General features: G+C 33.5%; 1 protein-coding gene and 1 pseudogene across 6 annotated transcripts in view; both read right to left on the bottom strand.

The window, feature by feature from the left end:
- ZCCHC7 (zinc finger CCHC-type containing 7) overlaps nt 1-26,602 on the bottom strand; it is a 187,828-nt gene that overhangs the window by 14,632 nt on the left and 146,594 nt on the right. For 5 of the 6 annotated variants that reach the window (XR_004949977.1, XM_036217758.1, XM_036217759.1 and 2 more), the window contains exons 3-6: nt 23,768-23,811; nt 22,490-22,615; nt 21,359-21,529; nt 11,268-11,303 (exon numbers count right to left, since the gene is read on the bottom strand). Coding sequence is in view for 5 of the 6 variants with exons in the window: in XM_036217758.1 (XP_036073651.1) it covers nt 11,268-11,303; nt 21,359-21,529; nt 22,490-22,615; nt 23,768-23,811 (377 nt within the window). In the remaining variant the exon portion in view is untranslated. Of the gene's footprint in view, nt 1-11,267; nt 11,304-21,358; nt 21,530-22,489; nt 22,616-23,767; nt 23,812-24,435; nt 25,509-26,602 lie in introns of those variants that run through there. The other variant, XM_016146221.2, reaches the window with a different exon arrangement.
- LOC118600881 lies at nt 17,184-17,302 on the bottom strand (annotated as a pseudogene).

The following is a 26,602-nucleotide window of genomic DNA, read 5'->3' on the forward strand; positions in this document are numbered from 1 at the left end:
TACATCATTAAGCCACACATGCTACGTAGAAAAAAAATCCTTATGAAAATTCATGAAAAAATGTACAGCACATCATTAGCATGCAGCAGACGTGTATGCTTTTGATATTTTCTGTTAAAAAAAAAATACTACATGAAGTAATTAGTCCAGGTCATGAAAACATGAAAAAGGTACCAGACACTGGTGAAAATGAAAATTGCAAAAAATTGCATCTCTCATGGTTAAGCTGAGAGTAATTTGCTTTATTGGAAAATGGGTTCTAAAACAGTGTTCATTTGAATTGCAGCAGAATAAAGAGTGTTGCTTTATTGATTTTATATTTCCTATGTACATATAATTTCCTCCATACCTCTCTTTTGGCTACTCTTAAGTTTACAAACCGGTGGGCTGAAGGTTACGAGTAACCAGTGGTAACACCTTTAATTACCCTAGGCTTTGCAGTATTGTACGTCTGTATACTTGTATCTTCATTTTGTGTAACCAAGAGTGTAAGGGATTGCACAAGTGTCTTTTTTAATAAGTCAAAACTACCCTAAAGTAATATGAATAGAGGTATATCGCTGGTATAACTCCCAATAGTGAAAAGATAATATATTACCAACATTGTTAGGCAACATCTAAAAGACAAAAGATTTGAAGACTAAAAGAAATGAGACACAAGTTTTATAAAAAGCTATTAAATGTATTGATTTTTCTTTTTGTAAATGAACCCCCACCCAAAAGAAAAACCCAACAACACAAGAAAACCCCAGTAAACAGAGAACAATGAACATATGCAAGACAGTAAGGATCACAGTAATTCCCTGAATGCTCCAAATCTTCATGGCTTAAAAAGCATCCCAATTTTCTCCAAAGGTAGTGGCATTTATTCACTGGGCCATAGCTAATTTTACGTGGAATGCAAAAATGTTAGTTTAAGTTTAATTTACCACCCTATTTAAATATTTCCAATGTAGCTCTCAAACTGCAGAGCTATCCCTCCGTCTATTTTAATTTTAAAGTAAGTTAGCAAAGGCTTCCTTCTTAATCCCCAGAGACTACCTACATAGTGACACAAATGCACAAATTTATGACAGCAACATAAATGCTCTTCTGAAGTAATGTGCAACATTAAGTGAAAATCGTTTCCTGGAAAGATATTATAGGTATCTATATTTTATTTGCCATCTTAAACATATCTGGGTCTTTATGGCCTTATTTTAAAAATGTATTTCCTTTTTATATTTCCTGGTGCAAATGGACTGCATAAATAAGCAATGTGCTATGAGGCTTCAGACCAGCCGATAAAACCTTTCAATTTTCATGCCAGCTTCTTCTTTTGTAATTCAAATCCGCCTGGAAACTGGCAGCTCTGAAAACTGAAACAAGCACTGCCACAAATACCTTGTAATGCTATCGACCTTGTCTGCCCATGCAGTGAGAAAGGGGGATGCGTCTGTGTCTGCAGCCATCCAGATAACACAACTCATTTTTGGGGGGGGAGGGGGCGGGGGGGGGGGATAACAGAAGCCAGCCCCAGACTGTGCACCAAAAACAGTCATTACCAGGCGCACTGGAGAATAAGTCTCTTCAAAATACACAGTGCATTTAAAAACCATATATGAGGCTGAGCTACTGCTGTCATTACCAATTTTAATTTAGCTCCTTCAGTTTGCCAGCCAGATAAACTCTTTAGTGCTGTTTTTTAATCTATTTGCCACATTTTATGTTTAAGATTATAGTAACATGGACAGGAGAAGGAATCACTTTTAGGGGAAATAAAGAAATAGATCCGCTTATCAGCGCCCATCAGAAAGTTCATTAATCAGCCAGGCTTTGTGCCCTCTAAATTGAAAGGTTAAATAATCCTCTCAGGAATATTTCTCGGCCCCTCCGCCAATTGTCCGGAGAGGAGCTGCCATTCACAGCACGCGGGATCGGTGACAGGGTATCTTACCGCTGTTTGGACCCCAAACAATGATGGACAAATGGCCCGGTTTACAAAGAACCTTTTAGTACACGGATGGAAAAGGACCACAAGCTTTGATGCAGGGTGGAGGGATGAGGGGGGCGTAGAGACAGGATGTTGGGGGGGAAGGGACAGAAAAGAACACATACATGTGTGAATCCATGGATATTTTATGTGAATGTTTACTGGAGTGGACTATAAAACACAGAATGCACATTAATATACATCCTCGGACCATATGAAGTCCTTAACATATTCAAATCTGCTTATACATTTTACGTACAATTGTACATAAACCATAATTGAAAAACTGTAGAATAACAGAACTGTAGCTTTATTATATTTATTAGTCTATACACAGGGGACCCAAATAAACCCCAAGATTTTTATTTTTACCATAACTCCACATGACTTATACTCTACAGTACTCCCCACTCTCCCTCCCCACCCACACCCAACCCTGCTTATTCTACTGAAAAATACTTAACCATCAGTCACAAAGGCAGGGAATTCCACAGCTGTAAGGACCTGTTCAAAAGGGACCTTTTTCGCTTTTATAATATGCTCCATCTTAGCTTCTGCTCGTCTTAAAATAAAGAACAAAAATGGAATAGGAATGCTCTTTGAAAGAATACAAATCTCATGCACTGAGAAAGTGCTTAATTTTGTGTTGCCTTTTTTTCTGTACCTATATGAGAATATGGGTGGGCATCTGCAAAACGACTAACCAAGCTCTTATACCTTAACATTCTACTGTGAAATCAGGCGAGTTTCTGGCATCGATCATATGAAAACACTGAGCAGTTTTACCTGAAGTGCAAAAAACTAATATGCTATTTGTTTCATTCCTCATCTGATTAACATAAACCCTCTATCCCTAGCAGAAAGTATCATACTGGTGTGTGTATATGTGTGTGAGAATTATTCGATTTCATATTATGCTCATTATTTATAAAGGAAAGATTTATGAAATTTCATTTGCTTATGATAGATAACTATATTCAGATGACACTGAAGTTACCATTTAAGAATTATACATTTATTAACTTAATATATTTTTAATATATCATTATATCTTAAATGGTACATATTTTATAGTCATTTCTATTAAGAAAGGAAGTAGCCTAAAAAATTTTGTGATCTACTCTTAAATGTCTTTATGATTTTTAAGCGAATCAAATTAAGAAAATAATTTGCTGTATTTAATTAAAAGTTACTCACCTACCTATCTAGAAAAGAAGACAAACATAATTAAAAAATGAAAACTGAAGTAAATAATTTGTTAATGAATGATACTGCTTGTATTTTAAATTTAATGACTATAACAAGGAAACATTTTTAGGAGATTGAGAGTAAAGAGGTCAGTATGAATCTCCTTATCTTAGGCAAACGACAGTCTTCTCTAAAGACATTACAATAATCTGAGTTTGGGCTGTGAGCCCAGAGGCCATCTCTACAGGTGTGAGACGTCTATGGGTTTGCTGTATTGGAGCTCACAGTGTTGAACACAGGCTCTGTGCTAGGTATCGTGCAAAGTACTTCATATCTATCCTCTCACTGCATACTTACAACAACCTAGAAGGTGCTATCCCCATTTTTCAGGTGAAGAAAACTGGGGATTTTAGAAGATAAATATTTTGACTAGGTTTTGCACATCTACTAAATGAAAGAACCTGAATTTGAACCAATGTCTAACCCCAAAGCTGGCATTCTTTTCCTTATGATAAAAAACATTCCCTAGTAATTTCCTCAGACGTAAGCCTGCCCTTCCAGCCCAATTTTATAATGTTTTTTTTTAAGGACTTCAGTAAAATGAGGAAGACATGTGGCATAACTATAAAGAAAGGAAATATGAGAGACCCAAGAAAGACAAAATTGAGATTTTATTGTATAAACAAACTTAAGAAACTATCCCTGACTTAGTTCCTCTTAACTGAAAAGGCATCCACAAATACATTTAAAGGAAAAATATTTATGTAGAATGGGTTTACAGACATGAACATATCACAAAATTATAAAGACGATCTTATAATCTAACAGATTCGATGCTATATGATTTTTGAAAAAAAGTAATGAAAATAATGGGGTAGTTTTATTACCAATTGATTTACACGTGTGAATTCTTTTTACAAAGCTAATATGCATTTCTGAACATTACCATGGAAGAATTTTTTTTTTGAAATGTGATCTATAGCGTATTAGTATACCAATTAAGGTGGAGGTCTACTTTAATTACAAAGATATTAATTTTTTTTTGGTTTAAATACTCTCTAAACACAAAGCATTTTTCTCCATATAATATTTTTGATATTTCTTAAAAACCCAGAGTTGTTGGTCTTGGAGGACCATTGCTGAGCTCAAAACAGCTGGAAGAAAATAAATGTACAAAAACACAACTTTCAAGACTTTCTGGTACATGTGGATCAATGGCAAATGAATTTCAATAAAATCTGACTGATTTTTATCAATAATTCATTAACTTTTAGTCATTTAAGAGATTTAGGTTTTAAAACCGTAACTTAATTCAACTTAAGTTAACTACTGCAGTTTATACTATAACAGGAAATATAACACTAGTTTAGAAAGATTGTTCATGCCCACAATCAAGGGGTTCTTTCAGGAGTCTTTTTCTGCAGATTATTCAAAAGATTAACCAAAACCCTTGACGTTATGGTTGATCATGACTGTATCTAAGTGATTCCTAAATAGTTAAGACCTGTTAGGCATTAACTGTAATCTACCATATCATTCACATGCATGACTACTAAGAGGAATGTTTTAACACAAATATCACACTGGTCCAGGATACTTTATTTATTTATTTTTATTCTTTCATTGAAATATCCAGAGAAGATTATGACAAACTCAATAATCTGGAATGTATTTATTTAAGAAATGGAATGAATCGCCTGTTCAAAGTACATACGAAAAAGAATCACTCAAATGTGCTAAATTTATTCTACAAAATACTTCTATGCTCATTATGTGTGGTTAACATGACAAAGAACAGGCACCATTAAACATTTCAGATTTTTAAACTATAATTTATTAGACAGATACTATGCAGTGTTAAACTGCATGAAATCTGAAAATTCTCAGGCTACCTGTTTATATTCATTTTGTCATAACAGGGGAACTATTTCAAAGTGTAGGGTTACAAGTAAAAAAATGTAGCTTTCTTTCAGATTTTCTGAATAATGTATGTGTTTTCTGAGAAGGAAAAGATTTTAAAAAGTTATGTATACTAAAATTATAAATACTTAGAAATGGAATTAATTACCACAAAATTTACCTATCAAGAAGAAATTGCCCCTATATAATTCCTTTGTAAATAAAGGTGCACATACCTGGGAAAGAGAGAAAAGGATAGTAAAGAGTCCAAATGTAATTTTCTATCTTTTTATCATTCTCAGGAGAAACACTTGTTAACAGATAAGAAAGTAAAGACTACAACAAGTGTTTAAGTTTTTCAAATAGAAGTAAAACTTGAAGCTCATATAGAAAAAAGCACCAAGAAATTTTTTTGTTCAAATGAAGAAAGGAAGTTACTGTTGATAGTAGAGCTTCAGGTTCAATTAGTTTATTATTGAGCAACATGTACCATCTAAAAAATGAACAGAAATCACCATGATGGGTAATTAGGACATCAGAGATATTTAGAAGGTGGCAAAACCACAGCTGCTTCTAGGACAAAACATTTATAATAAATCTTCTCTAAACTGTGTGAATGCTGCATACTTTTCATTGCTTATCTGAAATACTTAAATCTAGATTAGAATTATTGTCATAAAGCACTGATAGTATTTAAACATATTAACACAAGAAAATAAAAACCTGCTCGCAATATGCCATATTGATTTCCCATTTAAAACAAATTAATTTTTTCACTAAAATCTTGAAAATCAAAGAAGTCGAGAATCTCTCTGAAGGGGATGACACGCCAATATTTCTTTGAAAAGAAGGAAATATGAAGGTTCTCCCATGTGCTCCAATACAGAGAAATAAATTATATCTAAATCTAAATAATTTTACTCTACTTCCATTCAAAAATAAGTTTGTATACAAATTGTCTAAATGTCTGAGGAAACATTGTGAGAGGAAAAATAACATGTGCATTTATAATTCACGACATTCATTTTCTTCCCCTTCTTGTTACAGAAGCTTTAGAAAATTGCTTTTTGAAGATTTGGCAAATTGTATTTATTTTTAAATGAATCTCATTTATTGAGATTGATAATTTCAGGTTTCACTTGCTTTGAAACTGCATTTTCCAATTGCTTCCAATGATAAGTTCTGGCAAAATGTGGCCCAACATGCCAGTGGAAATAAAGATTAAAAAAAAAAAATTAGTTGACCTACTCTGTAAGTGTAGTAATTACTATCTTTTATACTAAATTCAAAACAAGGTGAAGACTGAAGTAAAAAATTACTAGCAAAATGTTAACACTCAATTCTTTAAGAACATGGTATTTCAATAAATATAAAAATATTCACACAAAATTTCCATTTGAAAAATCTTTACAAATTTTAGTTACAGTCCAAATGTATTTTCTATCTGTTATCACAGATGGAGTATTAGAAACAAAGTTATCAATGCTTATTCAGAAAATTCCTTTTATTCAGACACCAAGGAACTTTAAACATAAAGCAGTCTGATTTATTTTACAGTACTACAATAGAAAGATGACCCTGAGGTACTACAAAACAGTCACGTGCCTTCTGAATCAGCAGATCACCATTACATTCACCTCAGGAGTGTTTTAGTACTAAGGGTATTTTTAATGAAAACTACACTGAAAATCTGAAAGAGATGTAGCATCTCAATAGCAACACTTAACCAATCAAAACACTGAAACAGTGACACCAGATAAAGAGAGGAACAAAAAATTACAAATTTAAATAAGAGTACTCCTGTTTCTTAAGGAAGCTGGCAGAGTGAACTGAAATATGAAAATAAATGAATTTATCAATGTGTTAGTTTAGGATAAATCTGTATGCCAGGCCTCAAAAACTGGTACGAAGAAAAAGTTAATTTAAGTAATTCCAAAATAGAGGCCTAGTTCTCGCTATATTTTGGAGTTATTTAAAATATAGCATGTAACAAATTTCATTTTCTTACACACACACACACACACACACACACACACACACGCACGTACACGCACGCACACACACGAAAGACCTATCAGTTGATATCTACCATGTGAATGGGGTTCTTGTGGCTTTTGCAGTTCTGTTTATAAAGCTAAGGATAGATAGGTATTTAGGACTCCCACTGGATATCCTATTAAGAAAGAGAGGGTTTTTTTCCCCCGCCATAAAAAGAAAAAATTCTAGCTTGAGGATGACTTTTTGAAACTCTTTATTTCTCATTTTAACTTATTTTTTTAAAGAATCGATTTTAGTATTAGATGGTTACAAAATTGTTACCCACCTTGTCTTACATCACAATGCCATAATAAAGACTTTTGTATAGCTATAGCCTCACAATCAAATTCTATTTTCTTAATCCTTTCTTCTCGACTATAAAACATGATTCTAATGTTAAATTTAAAGTTAAAAGTTGACATGTAGGGTGACCTACTCTGTGGTACAGCATAGAATGCTTTAGAAAGTAACATTCTTGTTTAGTATAAAAATCTCATTTCCATATTGTGAAAACACATTTCTAAATTGATGTTTCCAAGTAAGGAGAGGAAACTGAGTGGCAAAATGAAATGGTATTTTTAATTATGGTCCATGATATACTCTGGCATTTTACCAGTTCAGGTAAGACCTAACGGAGGGTAGGTTAATTACTAGCAACCTCTGGTCACAAGCCTTTCCCAGGCTAGAAAGGAAAGCCAGAAACTCCACTCCTCCCCATTTCCCTGAGAACAAGTATTTTACTTTGTGAAATGTGAATTCCAGGCATTCCAACATTATATATATAAAAATTTTTTTAAATACATTCTTCCTAAAAGGTTGCATTTGCTTTCTGCTTAAACTTTTATTTAAAATAAAAGGTAGCAGGTTGTAACACAGTTTAACAACGCACACAAAGAAATCCAAGTGCAAAACTGAACATAAAAGATGTATTGTTTTTTTTTGTTTGTTTCTTAACACATACATACGGTTCCCAAATTGCAAAGTCCCAGGTACTTTTTTAAGTAGATTAAAATCAAGATTAACGAATTTCCAAAGCCTATCAAATTATAGCCTTTACTAGTTAAAAATTCTGTTGGTTGTAAAAACTCTGTTGGTGGCCATTTTGGCCTAGGATTTTTAATATAAATGAGACTAAAAATGACTGGGGATGGGGGAAGGGACTTTCTTTCTTGAATAGAGGTAAATTTTTATCTAGAATGATAGAAAAGAATATTCGAAGTCAAGCTTTACCAAAATTTAAAAATATAACAAAAACTAAAATACAAGAACAGTGCTATATCATTGAAGATTTAAATTTTTTTCTAAACATTTTTTGAAAGAGGTGAATACACAACTATTTGGGAAAATAGCTTAATTGCTAAATAAAAATCACATTTTTTCTTTTTCCCATGAAGATCTCTAAATTGATAATCTAAAGTCATTAAATTATATGACAATGCTATAGCTATTAAAATATATCAAGAAAACTGACATAGTCAGATAACATATCTATAGATATGTTAGAGAGATATAGGTAGTGTTTTAGAGTTTTATTAGCATGCACCCTTTAGAATGATGGTCTTAGTTTTTATTAACATAGTGAAATCTAGTCAAGTTTAGTTAAAAAGTTATTCTATTTAGATAGAAGTTGTTAAGGAGGCTTTATTTGATCTCATGAAATTGCTGAAAATACTGAATATGTTTCTTCTCTAATATTCTTCTTTTAGCATGTTTTAAAAAATTTTTGATTTGGAACATTTCACAAGTCTACTTACATCAATCAACTTCACTATCTCTCTTATGTGTTTGAAAAATAATATTATGTTTAACCTGACCTGTAGTGTTTTTTTTTTTTTTTCCTTTTTTAAAGAAAGTGATTCCTGGATGGACCTCAAATTGTAGTTGCTAAACTTTGGGCTGTGTAAATGTTCTTCTAGTTTTCCTTACTGGAAGGCAGATAAAAGCAAATTGAAAAGTTCTCAATTGTAAACATTTCCAAACTGAATATACTAATCAATTTCTCCCCCCAAAAAGCACAGCTCCTTTTGAGTGAGAAATGGACACTTTCTGGTTAGAAAAGAAATTAATCAATGATTAAGTGTAGAAATTTCCAGAGTTTTAAGACAACTGGTTTAAATGAATATACAGTAGCAATTCTAACCCAGGCTTCATTACTCAGTCACTGCTCTGACTGATACCACATTTATGTGTGAGGGCTACTATGAGTCAATAGATGGCAGTCCATCGCCTAGTAAAAGAGCTGAAGATGGCTAAACTCACCATGCATCTTGCTTTTATTCAGGATTAAATACTGCCTAATTGCACACATTTGGATATTGCCTATATACATAATTATTTATTTTATTTTAGGTGAATTGATATATATGTACATGTTTATAAATATACAAGTTTTGCATTTATACTTGCATAGTAAACTAATTCCCAATTCCTAATTTAAACTTGATAATTATGAATTGTGATAGTTACAATATTATTTTGAAAATTAATGAGGATTCTAGATTGAGACAAATAGATTTTTCAAAGTGATTGTTATACCTATAGAAAGAATATATTATAATACCCCCAAGGGGAATTCATTTTGTTACATTTATTTTTTCCTAATTATTCTTTTTACAATTTATATTTTTTAAAAGCTATAATATTAAATAAACCTTCAAACAATTCTCTGATGCTAAAGTTTAATTTCTATTCTTTTATGTCAGTTATATAAAAGAACATAGGTGCAGATAATGAAAAGAGTGTCATTAAAATAGTATTTCCCACACTTCAAGTTTTCAAGACTGGAATTCTCTGGCAGGGGGGGAATATAACGTCAAATCCATTAGGCTATTACTTAATAAAAATGCTGACCAAAAAAATGGTATACAAAGAGTGACTGTGATTTTGAAAGTATAATATATGACTGGATTCTAATCAAGTTTAGGCTATAAGGATTTCATCATGTTAGGATAAAACAACTGATACATAAGATAGATATAATGTAGCCATATAATTTACAACATGTATAATATATATGGGGTGTGTGTATGTGTTGGCAGGGCGGGGGTGGGTAACACTAAAGATTTTAACAAAATCCAATTTAGGATTAAGGGATAGTTGAGGAATTACAGCTTTCTACTGAGGATCTTTAAATAAATTAAGCAGTGATAACAGAATGTGGAAACAAACCATCTGATGTGACTCCTTGCTTCTTGGGCCTTTGACAGACATTTTGGTAGTATGAGTCTACTTATTGGTTTACTTTTGATTTCTATAAAAGCAGAGCAGTAAGAACACATGTTTTTTTAAAAACTTTGCCTTTTCTATTTTTACTACCTGTTTTCCTATAAATAAAACTTTTTAATATGTTAAACTTTAAGAAGCAGCTTTTAATTATACTGTATAACTGTATAATTACAAGAGTAATTTTTATTGTTGTTTCTTGCTCCACACAACATAATTAATATACTAATAGAAATGACTAGTAGTGCTATGGTGAATTATTGAAATTATTTAAGCTGAATGTTACAAATGAACTGACTTCACAATATTGAGCTTCAGTCAACAGTTCCATATTAAATTGTTTTCTGCTTTTACCTAGCCTAAAATCACAATGAAAGGAAACCAGAGAATTGAATAACTTGAAGGGTATTAAGCACATATTTATATACTTTGAATAAGTCAAGAAGGGCTTAAGGATATGACAGTTGAATTATTCTATATGAAAGATATACTAAGCTTTGTCTAGCTTTATTAAAATATACATGTAAATATTTCAGTAAAGCCAGGAAAATGATAATGGAAGATACCATGGACTATATGCTTATGGACTGTAGATAATACAACATTTTAAAGACACTGGATTACTATTATTTTTTTTTTATGGCTCCCAGCATACTTGTCCCCCTTTAATTTAATGAATGTAGTCTGGGAAGACTGAGAGATAACATGATATAATCATTAAATGATGTAATAAAAAACCAACCAAATCTTTTAAGAACAGGAAGATAAAGGGTAGAGTAGTGGGCAAGGGGGAATAGAAAAAGTATATTATTGCTCTCTCAGTGCAAAAACTCTTCAGATGTTTATTATCTTCCAGTAGAAGATGCTTGTCTATATTTTATGGTCAGCAGTTCAGAGAAGGGTAAATAGGCTAGGTCTTGGGGAAAATAAAAAAGGTGTTTCTACTCACTGTTAGGTGATACTGCCTCCAGATTTCTGGGCAAGCCTGGAAAATAAAAATATTGATCAGCTGGGAGCATGAAACAAGGTACTTTACAGCCTGTTGGTTTTGGCATAACCTAGCATCCACCGGTGTCGGTCACAGGAAAATAAGAAGCTTAACAGAAAGGGTCTGCATTTCAGCTTCAAAAACCTGGCTAGACAGTTTAATTGAATTTTACACTGGTTTAACACACTCCCTGCCATTGTCAGAAAGCCAGTAACAAAGTTTTCTCTCTTTTTTTCTTTTTGGGTTAGAAGTTTTGGGCACTAAGATGTGATTAAGAGCCATAACTCAGTTAAACTGATAAATGAACAGCAGTGGTCAAAATCAATAAGACTCACCAACAACACTTTTTAAAAGAATACTCTGAACCTTGGTGGTACGATAGAAAGCAATTTAATAGCAACTGCTTTTAGGAAGACTTCATTGTGGTTATATATTTCTGATGTCTGTTACCATCTTTTACCTAAATACTTGCTGCTAACTTTCACTCCTCTATGTAATAGAGCAAAAAGGGAATTAAAGCAAAACAAAAAACGTCAAGAATCTAAAGTATATGTCTTTCCCCTTAAAAGTCGAGTTTTCTCCATCACATTTTTAGAGCTACAACTTTAAAAAATCCAATAAAACCTCAAAAATTTTGTAATAGATGGGATTTTGAAACCAGAATAGGTGATTGCAAAACAAAACAAAAAAACAATAGGAACATCAACAAAAACCAGCTAGAAGATATTTTCTTATGAATGCACATATGAATCTTCTTTCTTTACACCTGAATTATGATTCTGTTAAAGAGACACTTTTCCTAACCAGGCTCTTTATGAATAGTTGATTGGCTTATAATCTTCTCAGAAAAAGAACTGCTGATGACAGAAATATTTTAAAAATAATAACCATATTATGCTAATGGTTCTAATAAATTAAACCACCAACTAAGGGCAATTATTAAAGTAAATGTGAATTTATAGCTTTTGCTTAAAAATGTGTATATACGCACATTTGTATATCCATACACATATGCATGCCTGAAATTAGAATGAACTAAGTCTTTTAAAAATCTTTATAGTTTTGGACATACTTTGAAACAATTCTTTACCTGATTAGTCATTACTGTCTCATTTATTTCTCAGGGTAGTTATAAATTTTCAAAGAAAATTCATACCATATAAAAATATTATGGCTATGGTAATAATTCAAAATATAACTTTTAATGGCAAAATCTCTGATTAGAAAAAAAAAGAGTAGCTATATTCCAACTATGCTGACTATTTCATCCATCATGCTTTTTAAGTTTAACTGTCTTATGTAATTTTCTAAAGAAAGGTGTGGAAATTAAACTGTTTAGTGGTCGGCTTTCCAATTTAAATGTCATATTCATGCAAACTAATGTGTCTGACTAAAAAAGTCACATATACACAGTGATTTACGGATGAATACCATGGATCAAAAGGAAACTATTTTACAAAGTAGAAAAGTAGCTTCAGAAGGCAAAGATCCTGTTAGGTACTAAATAATAGTCACAAACTTACTTGTAGGTTACAAAGTTCTTAAGAATGTGTGTGTGTGTGTGTGTGTGTGTGTGTGTGTACACACACACAACTATCTTTATAAACATATTTACACACAAATACCTAATGTATAATATACTTTTAAATATTTATTTCCTACCTTCTATCATAAGCTTTTTGCTGTGTCTATAAAATTTGAGTTAGATTACTGTAGAGATAAGCAAACAGTTATTTATACATTAGTTATGGATAGTTCGTGATTACCACAGTGTCCTCAGAATAATACGGTTGAAAAATCGCAATCACTGAGTTGTCACACACTGGCAGAATGCCACTCTACCATGTGACCTTTTCTTGTGTTGCAGCAATTTAGTAATAAAAGAAAGAATTACTTGGTTTTTGAACAATTGTCTGATTGCTCTGTACATGAAGATGATGGCTAATATAAAAATTAGTAGTGAGAGACGTGAAACTTCTTTTATTAGACCAATGGCATTATAATTTTAAAAAATTCTACTTGACTATCTCATAAGTACTTTTACTGAACATTCCCATGCACAGTTTCATTTTGCTATTTTCTGCATAATATATTTCCATGTAAGGTTAAAAGGAAGAATTATTTTTTAACTTCAAAATAGGTACCAATGTAAAGTATACATCTTTATTTCTAAATATATGACATATAACTGTATCACTAGTGGATTTTGAAAATCAGTTTTTTTGCTTGTTGTGGCTTCCACCTTTTAGCATTCCTTAGTCATTACACACATTTTTCTTTTTATCAAAAAGAAAGCCATAGTACCCATAATATATATCTATTGCACAGAAAGTTTAAGCAAAGCAACTTTCATAGTAAGAAGATTACTATTACAGCTGGAACTTTAAAATATTATTTAAAAATATTTAAATCGAATGACTAGTCTGCTGTGAAACTCATCTGAGATGAAAATGTAACAAACTATTAAAATACAACTGCATTTACTGGTTGTCCTGGTGATCTCACCTTACCGGCACTTAGATAGATGGCAACCCAAAAGGCCTCCTCAAGTCTCACAACTGAAAACATACAAAGTGTACTTGTACATCTGTTTTAGCAATGTGCTACATTGTTTGCCAACTTTTGCCCAACTAGTTTTCCCCTCTATTGTACTTTGTATAATAAACCATACATGAATAACTGAGTGTTATTATTCATAAAATTCAAAGATGAATCAACACAGTTTGCCACACCAGATGAATTGAGAGTTTATATTATGCATTTCGACCCATATTGAATTTTATCAGGTGCTAATTATTGTTTTACCAGAACAACGGCTTAGTGCATCTGTTGTTTAATTCCCACTTCCCTATTCTCAAACGTGAACATCAAAGAAAATAAAACACTCAATCTTAAACAGCCCCTGACAGCAGACCAAGACTCAAGTGCTCAATAGACAAGGCCCTTGCCACCAGTTCTCATATTTCCACAACAATGAACAAACACAAAAACAGCACTAAGCGGCCTTTCCTCCTCCTCAGCTCCCCTTGGCCAGTTGTCTGCCTTGTACTAGAGAGAGCCCTTGAACGCAGCCCTGCTGGGAACACAGCACAGGAGAAAGGATTAGCCTTACTAACATGCTAGCATTTGCAAAAGGGAAGAAAAAAACCCCAGTACTGTATTTGGTATATGAATAACCAAAATGTATGAGCTGACAAGAGACCAGGACAGGCCTGTGGCTCCCCGGGAGAAAATGTAGCTGTGATGAGTGACAGGGCTTTCAGGAAATATGTTCACAATCACAGACAGTGAAGGCCATGACCTAGATCGTTTAAGAGCTTGTCTTGTCAAATTATCAAAAGCTTCTTCCTCTCTGAATAAAGAGTGACATAAGTGAGTGTCAGAAAGCTGCAGGCTGACAAGCCAAGCATACAATAACAGAATGCACGTCACATACATGCTGAACACCGCCACTGCTAGCGGCAAATCTTAATGAGAGCGCGGCCAGCCCAGGAGACTTGGGTCCCTGCTGGCACAGCTACTCATCTCACAAAAATCCTTCAGCTCCAAGTCAGTTAGGCTCTGACACGACAACTACAATTACGAAACACAACTTTTTAACAGAATCCTCTGGTGCTTTGTCAAAGCCTCTGTTGTTAGGAGCTGGCCCCCTCAAGTCACTGCAGCAAAACAAAAGATTTCGTAAAACAAGCAATATTCACTGATGGTGAATAATATAAATAAAAGAGAATAAAGAGAATAATTTAGTTTAAAATTTGTCAAATAAAAAAATATAGAAAGAAAAAGCATTCCAGCTTCTGTACTCAGTCACCTACCATCTTAACTTTCCCATATGCACATTAATGTAATTTTAGGTGCCTTCATTAAAAAGAATGTTCCCACTCCAGGACCCTATCAGCAGGCTCTTCATGAATTATAGCTATTGAGTCATCCGATTGTCCAGGTACTTCGGTAGTCATATATACACTATTCCTCAGAAACGCAAACTACTTATATAGCCTACTATACATATACTCTGAATATATGTGAATTAAAATTTCTCCTATATGGAATATTCTGAAGAGATCATCTTGGGCATTAGCCTTCAATCAAAATTCCATAAAGTGCTATGAGGTCTGAAATCATAGAAATATACAATTAAAATTCAAGATACATTACTGTTTTAATAGTGCTTGTTCTATTTCTATTGCATAAAAATTTATCATTCATGATAAAAAGAAGCTATAAACATACAACAGATAGATGTGGCGGTGTGTACAGAATCCACCTAAATTTTTTTCATCCATCAGTATGGAAAGCCATGCGTTGGTCTCTATCTCTAAGCTGCCTCCAAAATGAACTAGACTTCATAAAATCATCTTTCCATCCAAGGTCAAATTTTAATCAATCCCTATACTCTTAATCCTCTGTAATCAGGGAAACTGACAAGCCTAATTTTTTGCTCAAAGATATTTCTCTTTGATATTCTCCTCCTAACTTAGTGCAGTAACAGGGCATAAAGTTTGTCGGTAGTAGACCGCATTTCAGTTTTATTTGAAAATATGAGTTCATTTTTTATAGGAAATTATATCAAAAGAATCAACCAAAAATATAACAAAGCATATACATATTATACTGGGCTACCTTAAGCAACAGTATTTCCATTTAAAAAAATATTTTCACATCAGAGAATCACAAATATTTCCAGGGACATCTAATGATTGTGATTCCATAATAGTAACATAAGTTAGTTTTACAAATATGCACTAATGCTTATTGTTAGCTAAAGGCATTATAAAATAAAACAGAATGAGAGTTAATAAAATTAAGTATGATAATGTAGCAGCCAAAATCAGAAACTCTAGAGCCAAAATGGTTGGATTCAAATTCTGGCTCTACTATGGACTATCCTGGTCAAGTTATAAAACTCACTGTGTTTTCTCACTGATAGATCAGGGATGACAACACCTCTTCAGGCTGTTGTGGCAGTTGAAGAGTTGATAAGTATGAAGTCCTTAGAACAATGCCTGACACACAGCAAGCACACAGTTGTATTCATTATTGCTGTGATGATGTCAATTTGGCATTCTCCATATTTCTGAAGCAAAAATTGGTCATGGGGAAATTGGAATCAATATGGTGGCTGAAATAAGTAAAATCTATTGCAGAACAGTCAATGCTTGGATATGGCCAAATTTAAGAGAAAGCAAAAACTCGCAGTTTACGTGACCTGTTGATAAGAGAATGAGGGGGAAAAATCCAAAAGAAAAGGACAAGTCAAAAATATAGATTTTTGTTAGGATATAGCTGCTTGTGGCCACGTACTTTGTAGAAAAATTTTCAGAAACATCAATGAGCATCTACTATACACAATGTACCTATTTTATATCCAATTGAGGTCTATACTCAGTAATGTTTTTTCAGTTGTTCAAAATACATGGAAAAGAAGACTTGATCAAATAATCTGATCGCATTTTTATAGTTAAATTTTGGAATTAAAAAAAATCTTAAAAAGCTTGATCACTGATTAAAAACAAAAGTATTCCACACCATTCTCAACATTTATATATCATTCTTCAGTTTTCTCAAGCTTACTTGATTCCTTTTTCCTACAATGTTTAAACAATAATAATGACTCCAGCTTCTTTACTAGCCTTTCCCTCTTGCCTTTCTTATTTATAGTAACCATAACTACGGTAAACATTTTAGAATACTTCATTCCAAACTTTTTTCTATGCAAATCTATATCCATATAGAAATGTGTATATTTACATGAAAACAGGATTATACTTTATATGTTTAGTAATTTATGCATTTCATTTAATGAGCGAGTAACTAGTATCTTCATATTCAATATTCCTTTCTGTATCATTTTTAAATTTTATTTATTTATTTTTATACCTACAGTACCTGGTATTCCTAAGTGGTTTCCCATTCAAGTACTAACCAGGCCCGACCCTGCTTAGCTTTCAATATCAGACAAGATCAGACGTGTTTAGGGTGGCATGGCCGTAGTCTCTGTATCATTTTTTAAATGGCTGAACAGTATTCCATTATATGAATCATATGTAAATTACTTAAGGCAGCTGCAACATCAAATAGTTGGGATGCCTCAAAGTTTTATTATTATAAACAGCTCTGAGATGAACATTCTTGCAGCTATACTTTTGCAAAAATCCATAACTGAACTCCAGAAAGATTATCCAAATGTACTTTCTCAGAATAACTTCTCTAAGAGGATTATATTGAGGCATTTCTTTCTTCCTTTTAATTTGTAAGGGCTTTTTATGTATTACAGATAATTAACCTATCGTATAGTTTATAAAAGTCTTTTCCAAGTTGTGGTTTGTCATTTAATTTTATTAATGGTCTCTAGATGAACAAACTTTTTTTTTTTTTTAAATTAAATCTATTCTCCCTTTTCCTTTATGATTTCTGACACTGGTGTCTTTGTTCTCTAATAAAAGCATTTAATTCAATACATTTATTTATTGTGATACGTTTGGTCCTATTTTTTCCCTCGTATTTTTAAAAACAATACACTCTTGCTGTTTCCATTTTCCCCTATCATTTATTATATCATTTAAGTTGTCTTTGCCTCATTTTAAGTTAGAAATCTAGAAATTAATTAAAAACACACTTTTGTAATTAAAAAAAAAAACCCTTTTATTTTATTGGAATTTATCTATGGTCCGCATTACTATAGGTTTTAAATGGGATGTTTTGTAAATATTTTTTTTCTAAAATTCATATTAATTTAAAAGAGAGATTAAAAAGAAGTATTCAGGCATGTATACCAGGCTTCCTTGGTTTCACTGTTCACTGCTGCTTATTTTATTCTCTGACTTTTCCAATAAATTCACAAATGAACAACAGCGTGGCTGTGTCATCTATTTTTCTCAGGTGCTCTAGCCTCTAGAGATTTCTCCCTTGCCTTCTGGCATTTAGTATTGCAGAGGAGAAGTTTGATGCAAACTTGATTGTGTGTGTGTGTGTGTGTGCATAACGTGTTTTTTCTGTCTGGATGTTTGTATAATTTTTGTTTGACATTCAGAAATTTCACTAGCATATGTCTAAGATGTGGGTCTTTTTTCTCCTTCATATTCAGTGGGTGCTCTTTTGATCAGACTTTCTTTTGATCATTTTGCTTCGGATTGCTTCTCCTCTATCTTCTCTGTTTGCATTGTGAAGAATGAATTAAAATTTTCTCAAGTTTCCTATTTCCTATAGTGAGTTTATTTCGTCTGGGGTCATCTCTGATTCCTTCTTTAATCTACCGATTCTTCATATATGCTTCGTCTGCCTTTGGAAGGTACCCATGATGCAAGTTGGACTTTAGTAGGCCTTGAGCCATCTTTTCATCCTTTACATTGTAAAACTCTGGAATTTCAACCAAACACATACAGTACTTAACAAATGAGGCATTTTTCAAGTAGAGTTCAGGAAAGAAAAAATTCATATTCATTATTACAGCAAGAATATGAATACGACTCACCAGTTTTCAGTATAAATTATCTTTGCGCATATAACTGTTACTCTGACATTACAGAGACCTGTGTTGTAGCTTATAGGGATGTATAAAGTAAAAATGGAAATCTCTTGATTTCCTTAATTTATAAGAGGTTAGGGCACCTATAGATACCCAGAGCTTCAGAAATCCTCTTTGAATGAGTAGGAAGTCCAAAAGCTAAGAAGATGAAACTGATAAAGAAGGATGGAGGACAGCACTGTCAGAGGGTATGAGCCTTAAATAAGCCAAAGATATCTACATAAAGAAATAGTAATGATTTAGAGGCAGCCATGGCAAATGAGAAAGAGGTTGATCCTAATCAACCTAATTCAGAGGTATGTGGGTCAAGAAAGAGTGACAAGCAAGCATGTGAGAGGGTTGCAGGGGAAACAATATTTTCTGTGGAGGGCCAGGTTTCCAGACAGATTTAAAGCACATATGGGACTTGTTGAATAGCTTCAGTAACCTGAGGCCAGAATGAGTGCTTTCTAGTGAATCCTCATGAAGAGCTTCTGGCATGGTGGAAAGACTATGCTTCTTCAGAAGGAGTTGGTGGAGCCCACGTTTGAGTGGGCTCCAAGGGAATACTATACGCCAGTTGGGCAGGTTGGAAAAGATCAAATAGTGTCCAGAACCTTCAGCATGTAATTACAAAAAAACCCAACAGTAGATCTTGGCAGATTTAGGGGAAAGGGTGCTGCCTTCTCTGAAGTCGGCCCATAGCCTAACCCTATCTTAAGAACTTATATTCCCTGGGTTATTAATCCTCCAGGCCATTTTAGATAAAGAGTTTAACATATATTAGAGACCAAAATTAAGATGTTAAGCAGAATGGGTTATAGATTTAATTCAGAGCTGATTATATAACCTTTTACAAATCATTCTTAACTGTTCTGTACTGAAATACTTCTTATTTTAAAAAAACTGCTCATGATAATGTCTGAACCCTTTCTGTTATCACAGGCAAATAAGACCATATTTGTAAGAGCTCTTTGGAAAAATGGAGTAAAAAAATATGCTATTAAACATAGCTGGCAAATTAGAAAATCTTGCTAAGAAAATTATAATTGGTAGCTCTTAAGGATCTAGTTTTTTAATGGCTAACTTAATGCAGAGAACAGTATAAAACAAAGACAATTGAGAATTTACTCATTGAAAAATAAATTTAAACTACTTTAAAATGAAATAACCTCTATCTCTATGCTATATACACATATATTATGTAGGCAATTATATTCAACACCACTAGTGACCTAAGAAACACAAATTAAAACAATAAGATACCATTTTCTCCTTACCTGATTGGCCAAAAATTTTAAACATCAATTATAGTTAGTATTGAGAGCACTCTGCTGGCAGGTAGATACATTGATATAGTATTTTAGAAAAAAAATTGACAATATTAATCTAGACATAAATGCACATATCCTCTAATTACACAATTCCATTTAGAATTTTACTCACCAAAATACTCGTACATACATGAAGATATATATAAAGATGTTTGCTGCAGTATTGTTTGCTTAAAAAAATAACCAACAATATAAATCTAAATGTATTGGTAGAGAAATGGCTGGGTACACTGGTACATCCATACAATGGGATAAAACTTAGCATGGGAAAGGTAGGTTTTCATGAGCTGATATAGAGACACATTCGCAAACTTTCCAAAGTGGAAAAAAATCAAGTTGTAAGTCAGTGCATGAAATAGTAACCCTATTTTTATTCATTTAAAAAGACCTTTAAAAATTACAATCAATAATTGTTATATTATTTGCATAAGAAATGCATATACCACACATTCATATACTAGTTTGCTTTAATCAGAAATTCATCTCATCAGAAAGCCATATTAATTTATTGAGCAAAGGCTATAAGTATACTTAAATTATAAATAATTTATAAGTCTCTGGGAAGTACAAATAAAAGAGAAAACATTCTTATTTTTTAAATTTATTTACTTCTATAGCCCTTCTGGTCTTTGAAATTGTGACTAGAACCCCACAGACATTTATATATTATACAAAATGATGTCCAAAATAACAATGTGCTAAAATTTAATGTGCTACAAGTAACTGGAATGTCTTCTAATTTACTTTTGTTTTTTTAAATCTAAAGAAAGAACTAAGATAAGCAAATTCAAAATATTGGTGGCTTATCCTTCATCCATAAGACTGTTGTACCAGCAAGAGACATCAAAAAGCAACATTAATCCAGGCCTCATACAGACCTCTGTACACAACTGCTAAGTGTGCATATATTTTCATCTAAGTATGCATGGGTAGGTAAAGTTTACATGTTATTTATTACATACCTCTGTAATTTCGACTTTTACTTAGCAAGCACATTAAGCAAAATGGGTAAGCATGGTTTTACCATATTTGCTGATGCTACCCTTATCCAAAGGTATCAGAGCACTGCTTTACATGACCAGTGGCCAAAGGGATATGACGCTCGTTATATACTCTACACAGTAAACATTCTTTTAGGTACACTGACAGACAGTTACGAATTGGCACATTGTCCCCAAAGCCTGACAAATTATTATGTTTAGGATACTCACATCAGCATAGTGGCCTATCATATCACATCGGTCACATCGTTTTCTCCAGGAAGGTCTTTCAAGACATCTGTGAGTGGAAGACATAGGCAAAGAACAGTCTAAGCAAAAGCGTGCCGGACAGGCATATTGGAGGTGTCCTCTCTTGGAGCAGAGGCAGCAGGGGCGGACTTTCTATGTGGCAGACAAACAGAAAACCTCGTTAGAAAAATATTTCAGTCTTAAAATAGAAGATTAATTTTTCTTTTTCTGTATAATTCCATAAAAAGTTATTTCTAATTTTGAGACCCCAATGCAGGTCAAACTTGAGCATAATTATAAAACCAAATGAAATGTCTGAAATCAGAGCTTTAACACAAGCTATCTGTATCCTGCGGTTGCCAAAAAAGCTTATTAGTCTGCATGTACTATCAGCTGGAATCTATTCTTTATGTCTTGTCTTATAAGAACATTGGCAAAGTGGAATGTGTCTGAGAGGGAAAGTAGGATGATGAGGATCTGGAAACTGAGTCATAGGAGGAACAGATATAGAAAGAGACTGCTTTGCCTGGAGAAGCAAAGACAAAGAGGAAACATGAGAGCTGTCTCAAATATGTGAAAGACAATCATTGGGAAGAGGGAGTAGGTCATAGAAGGAAAGTTTGTTAAGTGCTTATTATGTGTCAGTGCACATCTAAGAGCTTTAGCTCTGCATTGTTCCAAAGGTTGCTGTATCTGTTTAATTTACCTCAGTAAACATTTATAGATCCCTAAAATTATAATTTTCTAACTATGAAAATTATCCCACAATGAAACAAACTGTCTCATAGAGTAGAAGGTTTAGAAGTGAAGAGCCTCAAGAATCATCTGATTCAATCTTCTTTTTATAAATAAGAAAACAGAGAGGCAACAGAGAATAGAATGATTTGCCTAAAGTTGTCCAGCTACTAATGGGAAGCTGAAATTGATTCCAGGTTTTTCTGAATCTAGATTTATTGTTCTTCCTTTGCTATTACTCTAGGCTATGACCTACATGAAAATAAACAAGAAATTTAACACATATATTACATGAAATTTGAATTCTAAGGTTACCGAATTTCAACTCTAAGATTTTGATTTTAACAAGGTAAAAGAAACATTACATATTTCACATACTTGTGGAAAAGGGCAGTTTTTTGACAAATGGCCACATTTGTCACAATTTCTACAGGTAACATTTTTGTTGGCCGTATAGTATCGATGGGTCCATCTTCCTGATGATCTCTTATTACCTATCTGAGCCTAAGGGGGAAAAAAATCAAGAATTAAAAAAAATTATTTCACTCTGTTCAAGAGAATTAACAGTCACAGTCTGTTTAATTTGGAACCTAGCAACAAGGAACTTCATGTTCTTAAAAGGAATTCTAAAAACCTAAAAGGGGGTGCCATAAAGACAACTCTACTTTTTGCTGCCCCTCTCCATTCTTTTATACTTCATGTGGTTCCACTTTTTCGTACCTTTCTCGACAACTCTAATAGGGTCCTGCTATACATCATTTAGACATTCTGGTGGCATTCAGAATCAAAGATATTGCTGACTTCTATATCGGTATGAGAAGCTTGCTTAAATTTTTAATTATGAGATGATGTTTTTTTCTTTTTTTAAATGATTTTATCTTTTATGAAGTTATTAAATCACACAGTTACTTGAATACATTCTTTCTTTTGAATAGCCCAGGGTCACTGCCTATAAACTGGATTATAATTTCTAAGAGAGAATGAGATAATCTCCTTCAAAAAGAGTCCTTTTAAAATCCATTCTGCCTACAATGACCTAATTTCAGCTGTCCCATATTCTAGCCACAATCTAGTATCTAGTAGAAAATATCAGCAAAGCATGTCATATGGACATCTAAAGAGGAATATGTAAATGTCAATCATCCTTTTATCTTGTTTGGTAGAATTCCATCTTTGAAAAAACTTTCATCTTTACTAGTCATTCTGCTGAATTGGCCAAGAAGTCCTCAAGAAGACACAATCTAATGATCTCAAAACTTTTCTCCCACCAAGTTGTAAAATTATTCTCTTTTCTAGCCATCTGCCACAATTAAGGCTAATAAACACCTGCTACATCCTAAAAATAGCCTGACCATTTCCTTACTGAAGAAGCAGTTATTTCCGGTGTTGATCTTTAGTGGTACCCGGCAATAGAGTTGAGAGGACTCATCACCGTAGAGAAGAAACAGAAGGGAAAGGGGACTAACTCATTATGGCGACTGACAAGAATCGAGGCTGAACCATACGTCTGAAAAATTCAATCACCCATATACTGAAATTGAACTTGGGCTGTTGCTATTTTTTAAAACTTTAAGTTATAATGAAGTGAAAGAAAACCATGAATCAAAGGAAATTAGTAATCTATTATTCATAACTTCAAAAACAAATTGATTTTACCTCAACGTCTTTGTCACTGATGAACCAGTTTACACCATCTTCTCCTACAAAACAAACGAAATGTTACTCAATCTTGACCCCTTTACAACATTTATAGATTGACAATAAACTATTTAATTTTTTAGTACTGAAATTGGACCCCAAAGATGTAGTGAGAGATACAAATAGCTTCACCTCTTATTTTGGCTCCATTATTACTTGTGTGGCTCTGGACAAACACTTAATCTCTCTTATCCTCTGTTTCCTTACCTATAAACTGGAATAATAGTATTTGCCCTGACTACCTACAAAATACTGTGAGAATCCTATAAGATACCTGAAAATGCTTTGAAAACCATCAAATTGTAAGTAAATATTAGAAAATCGGTGAAGGGACCGAAAACCCAACAGCAGAGGCAAAAAGAAATCTTATGTGAACTTTCCCTTATCTGACTATGGCAGAGCTTTGAGAATCAGCGACCATACCTGACTCCCCTCCCCCAGTTCTATCAGGGAAGCAAATGACTTTGGGTACCAGGATATTCCAAAAAACAAAAACGAAAACAAAAACAAAAAACAAAAAACTGTGCAAACAAGTATTATCAAAACTTCCAGCCTCTAAAGCCCTAAATCCTCCCTTTTATTAAATTGGTATACAAATCTTTATCTTTGGCTATTCAGTGACTTACTCCATAATGAGTGCTCCCGCACCCTCTTTTTCTTGTTACTCTCTCCATTGGCAGTTAACTCGAAGGCCCCCATCATTTGAATCCAAGTAGGTAATGATTTTTCATTCCAACATTAGTATTAACTGTGCCCACTAGCTTCCCCATTGTAGTTGACTTCCTTTATAACAAAAAAGAAAAGAACTTTGAATACTACCTCACCATTAGGGCTATGAATTCAGTACTTTTTTTTTTTTTTAATAACATCAATAATAGTGAAATAAAAAAGCTAAAAAGGAGGCCAAATATCCAGAAACCATTGATCGATCTAAAAATATAACTGTGAAAACCTAGGGGGATGGGGAGCACTACATTTTTTTTTTTTCTTTTTATTAGCTGTTTTCTTCTCTTTGCACTGCTTCTTTATAAACCTGCACATGGCTGCTATTCCTTTGGTCCACCCATGGCCAAGGAGGAAGGGACATATGACTAATGCAGAAGCTATGGTGTCAACAAAGGACTGAAAGATTTTTTTCTCCCGCCAAAGCAAAGTTAAGATTTCCTCCTTCCTCCTATCTACTCCTCTTCTCTATCTCAAAAACACAAACTGAGCTCGACTCTTTTCTTTGAAAGGAATTTTGAAGCGACATGAAGTAATCTACATTTTCCCAGGCCTACCAGGAGTAAGTGTCTAGAGATATATTTTAAAATAAAATACTTTTACTAAGAAAGCCCAAGAGGCTGCTTTACAAAAAGACCAATAGGAGAGCAGAGATGCTGTGCCGATGATTATTTTCTTTGTAAAATTTGGAGGCTGCATCCATATACTGAGAATGGAGAATACATTAAACAGCAGCAGCTCCTATTCCTTCATCATCACCATCCAATAGCTATTATTCTCTCATTCAAAGGATTCAACTAAGGAGCATGCTTTGCTGTAACTTTCAAAGCTGCCTTTTATATCTCAATGTCCTTCGTCATTAAAATTCAAAATGACCACTCGAACTCATTTTAATTATAAAACTGACTTCATATTGTCCTTTAAAAAACAATCCCAAACGAGTGAAATACAAAACAGCAACTGTTACCACCCCCAAACCCTAATAAATTTACACACAGCAGAGAATGGGCGGGGGGGGGGGGGGTAGGGAGGTCTGAATGAGGGAGATCAACTCCATTTAGATTATTTTAACATTCCTGTTGAATGCAGCAATATTCTGGGTTATGTATTAACTCCTCTTCAATAAGCTACAGTATATTCTCACTACAGAAAATCTACCAACAAGTATACAAAATAGGTTTCCATTACAGATGAAATCAGACTTCTCAGTGGTAAATGAATAAAGAAATGATCAAGGACATATAAGTCAACTCTTGGCTCTCCCCATGGTTCCAGTTTTGGTTCGACCTTGGAAATGACAGCTGAATCCTGACCTTCACTAGCCCTTTCATCTATCCTCTTTGCAAGTTCCGATGTAATGAGAGCTTTGTCTAAGGGTAGCTCATTAGAATTCATTCCACAGCTAGTTCTCCACTTTGTTAAATTCCTGGTATGGAACTTGAGAGAAAACTGGGTTCCATCTTAACCCTAACTCTTACATGCTGTGTGGCTCTGCGCAGGTTATTTACCCTCTCTGGGTTTGTATAATAATGGGATGGATTAAATAGTTAATTATGGTAACTTCTAGCACTAAATCTCCGTGATTCAATCAGATTTTCATTCGTTACCGGAATCAAACATATTGTTAAGTAGTCTACATTACCTACATCCTCCAGCCCTTTGCAACTAGCACAGGCTATCTTGCCTGAAAGACAACTTCCCACAGGGCTCAGGAGCACTCATTACCCATGTGTTGACCATCCCACGTCACAGAATACAAGATGGAACTGCCTTAAAGATGCCTACTATCAACTCCTGGTTGCTTTGGAGCCTTGTCTTACTAATATCCAGGACTGTGATTCTCTTCAGACTTCAGAACTGTAATCAAAGCAATAGCTGAGAACTCTTTCTTTGCAGTAAATCAACTCAATTTAACAAACATGTATTGAAAGGTTACAATGAGCAAGGTGCTATAGAGTAAACGAAGATGAATAAGAGCTTATAACCTAGTAAAACACAAGAAGCCAAATGAAAGGAGTAAGAGAAGACCAAACAAAATGCTATGATAAATTAAGAGGAAGAATAGTTGTC

This window comes from Rousettus aegyptiacus, unplaced genomic scaffold, assembly GCF_014176215.1.
Source record: "Rousettus aegyptiacus isolate mRouAeg1 unplaced genomic scaffold, mRouAeg1.p scaffold_m13_p_3, whole genome shotgun sequence".
NCBI lineage: Eukaryota > Metazoa > Chordata > Mammalia > Chiroptera > Pteropodidae > Rousettus > Rousettus aegyptiacus.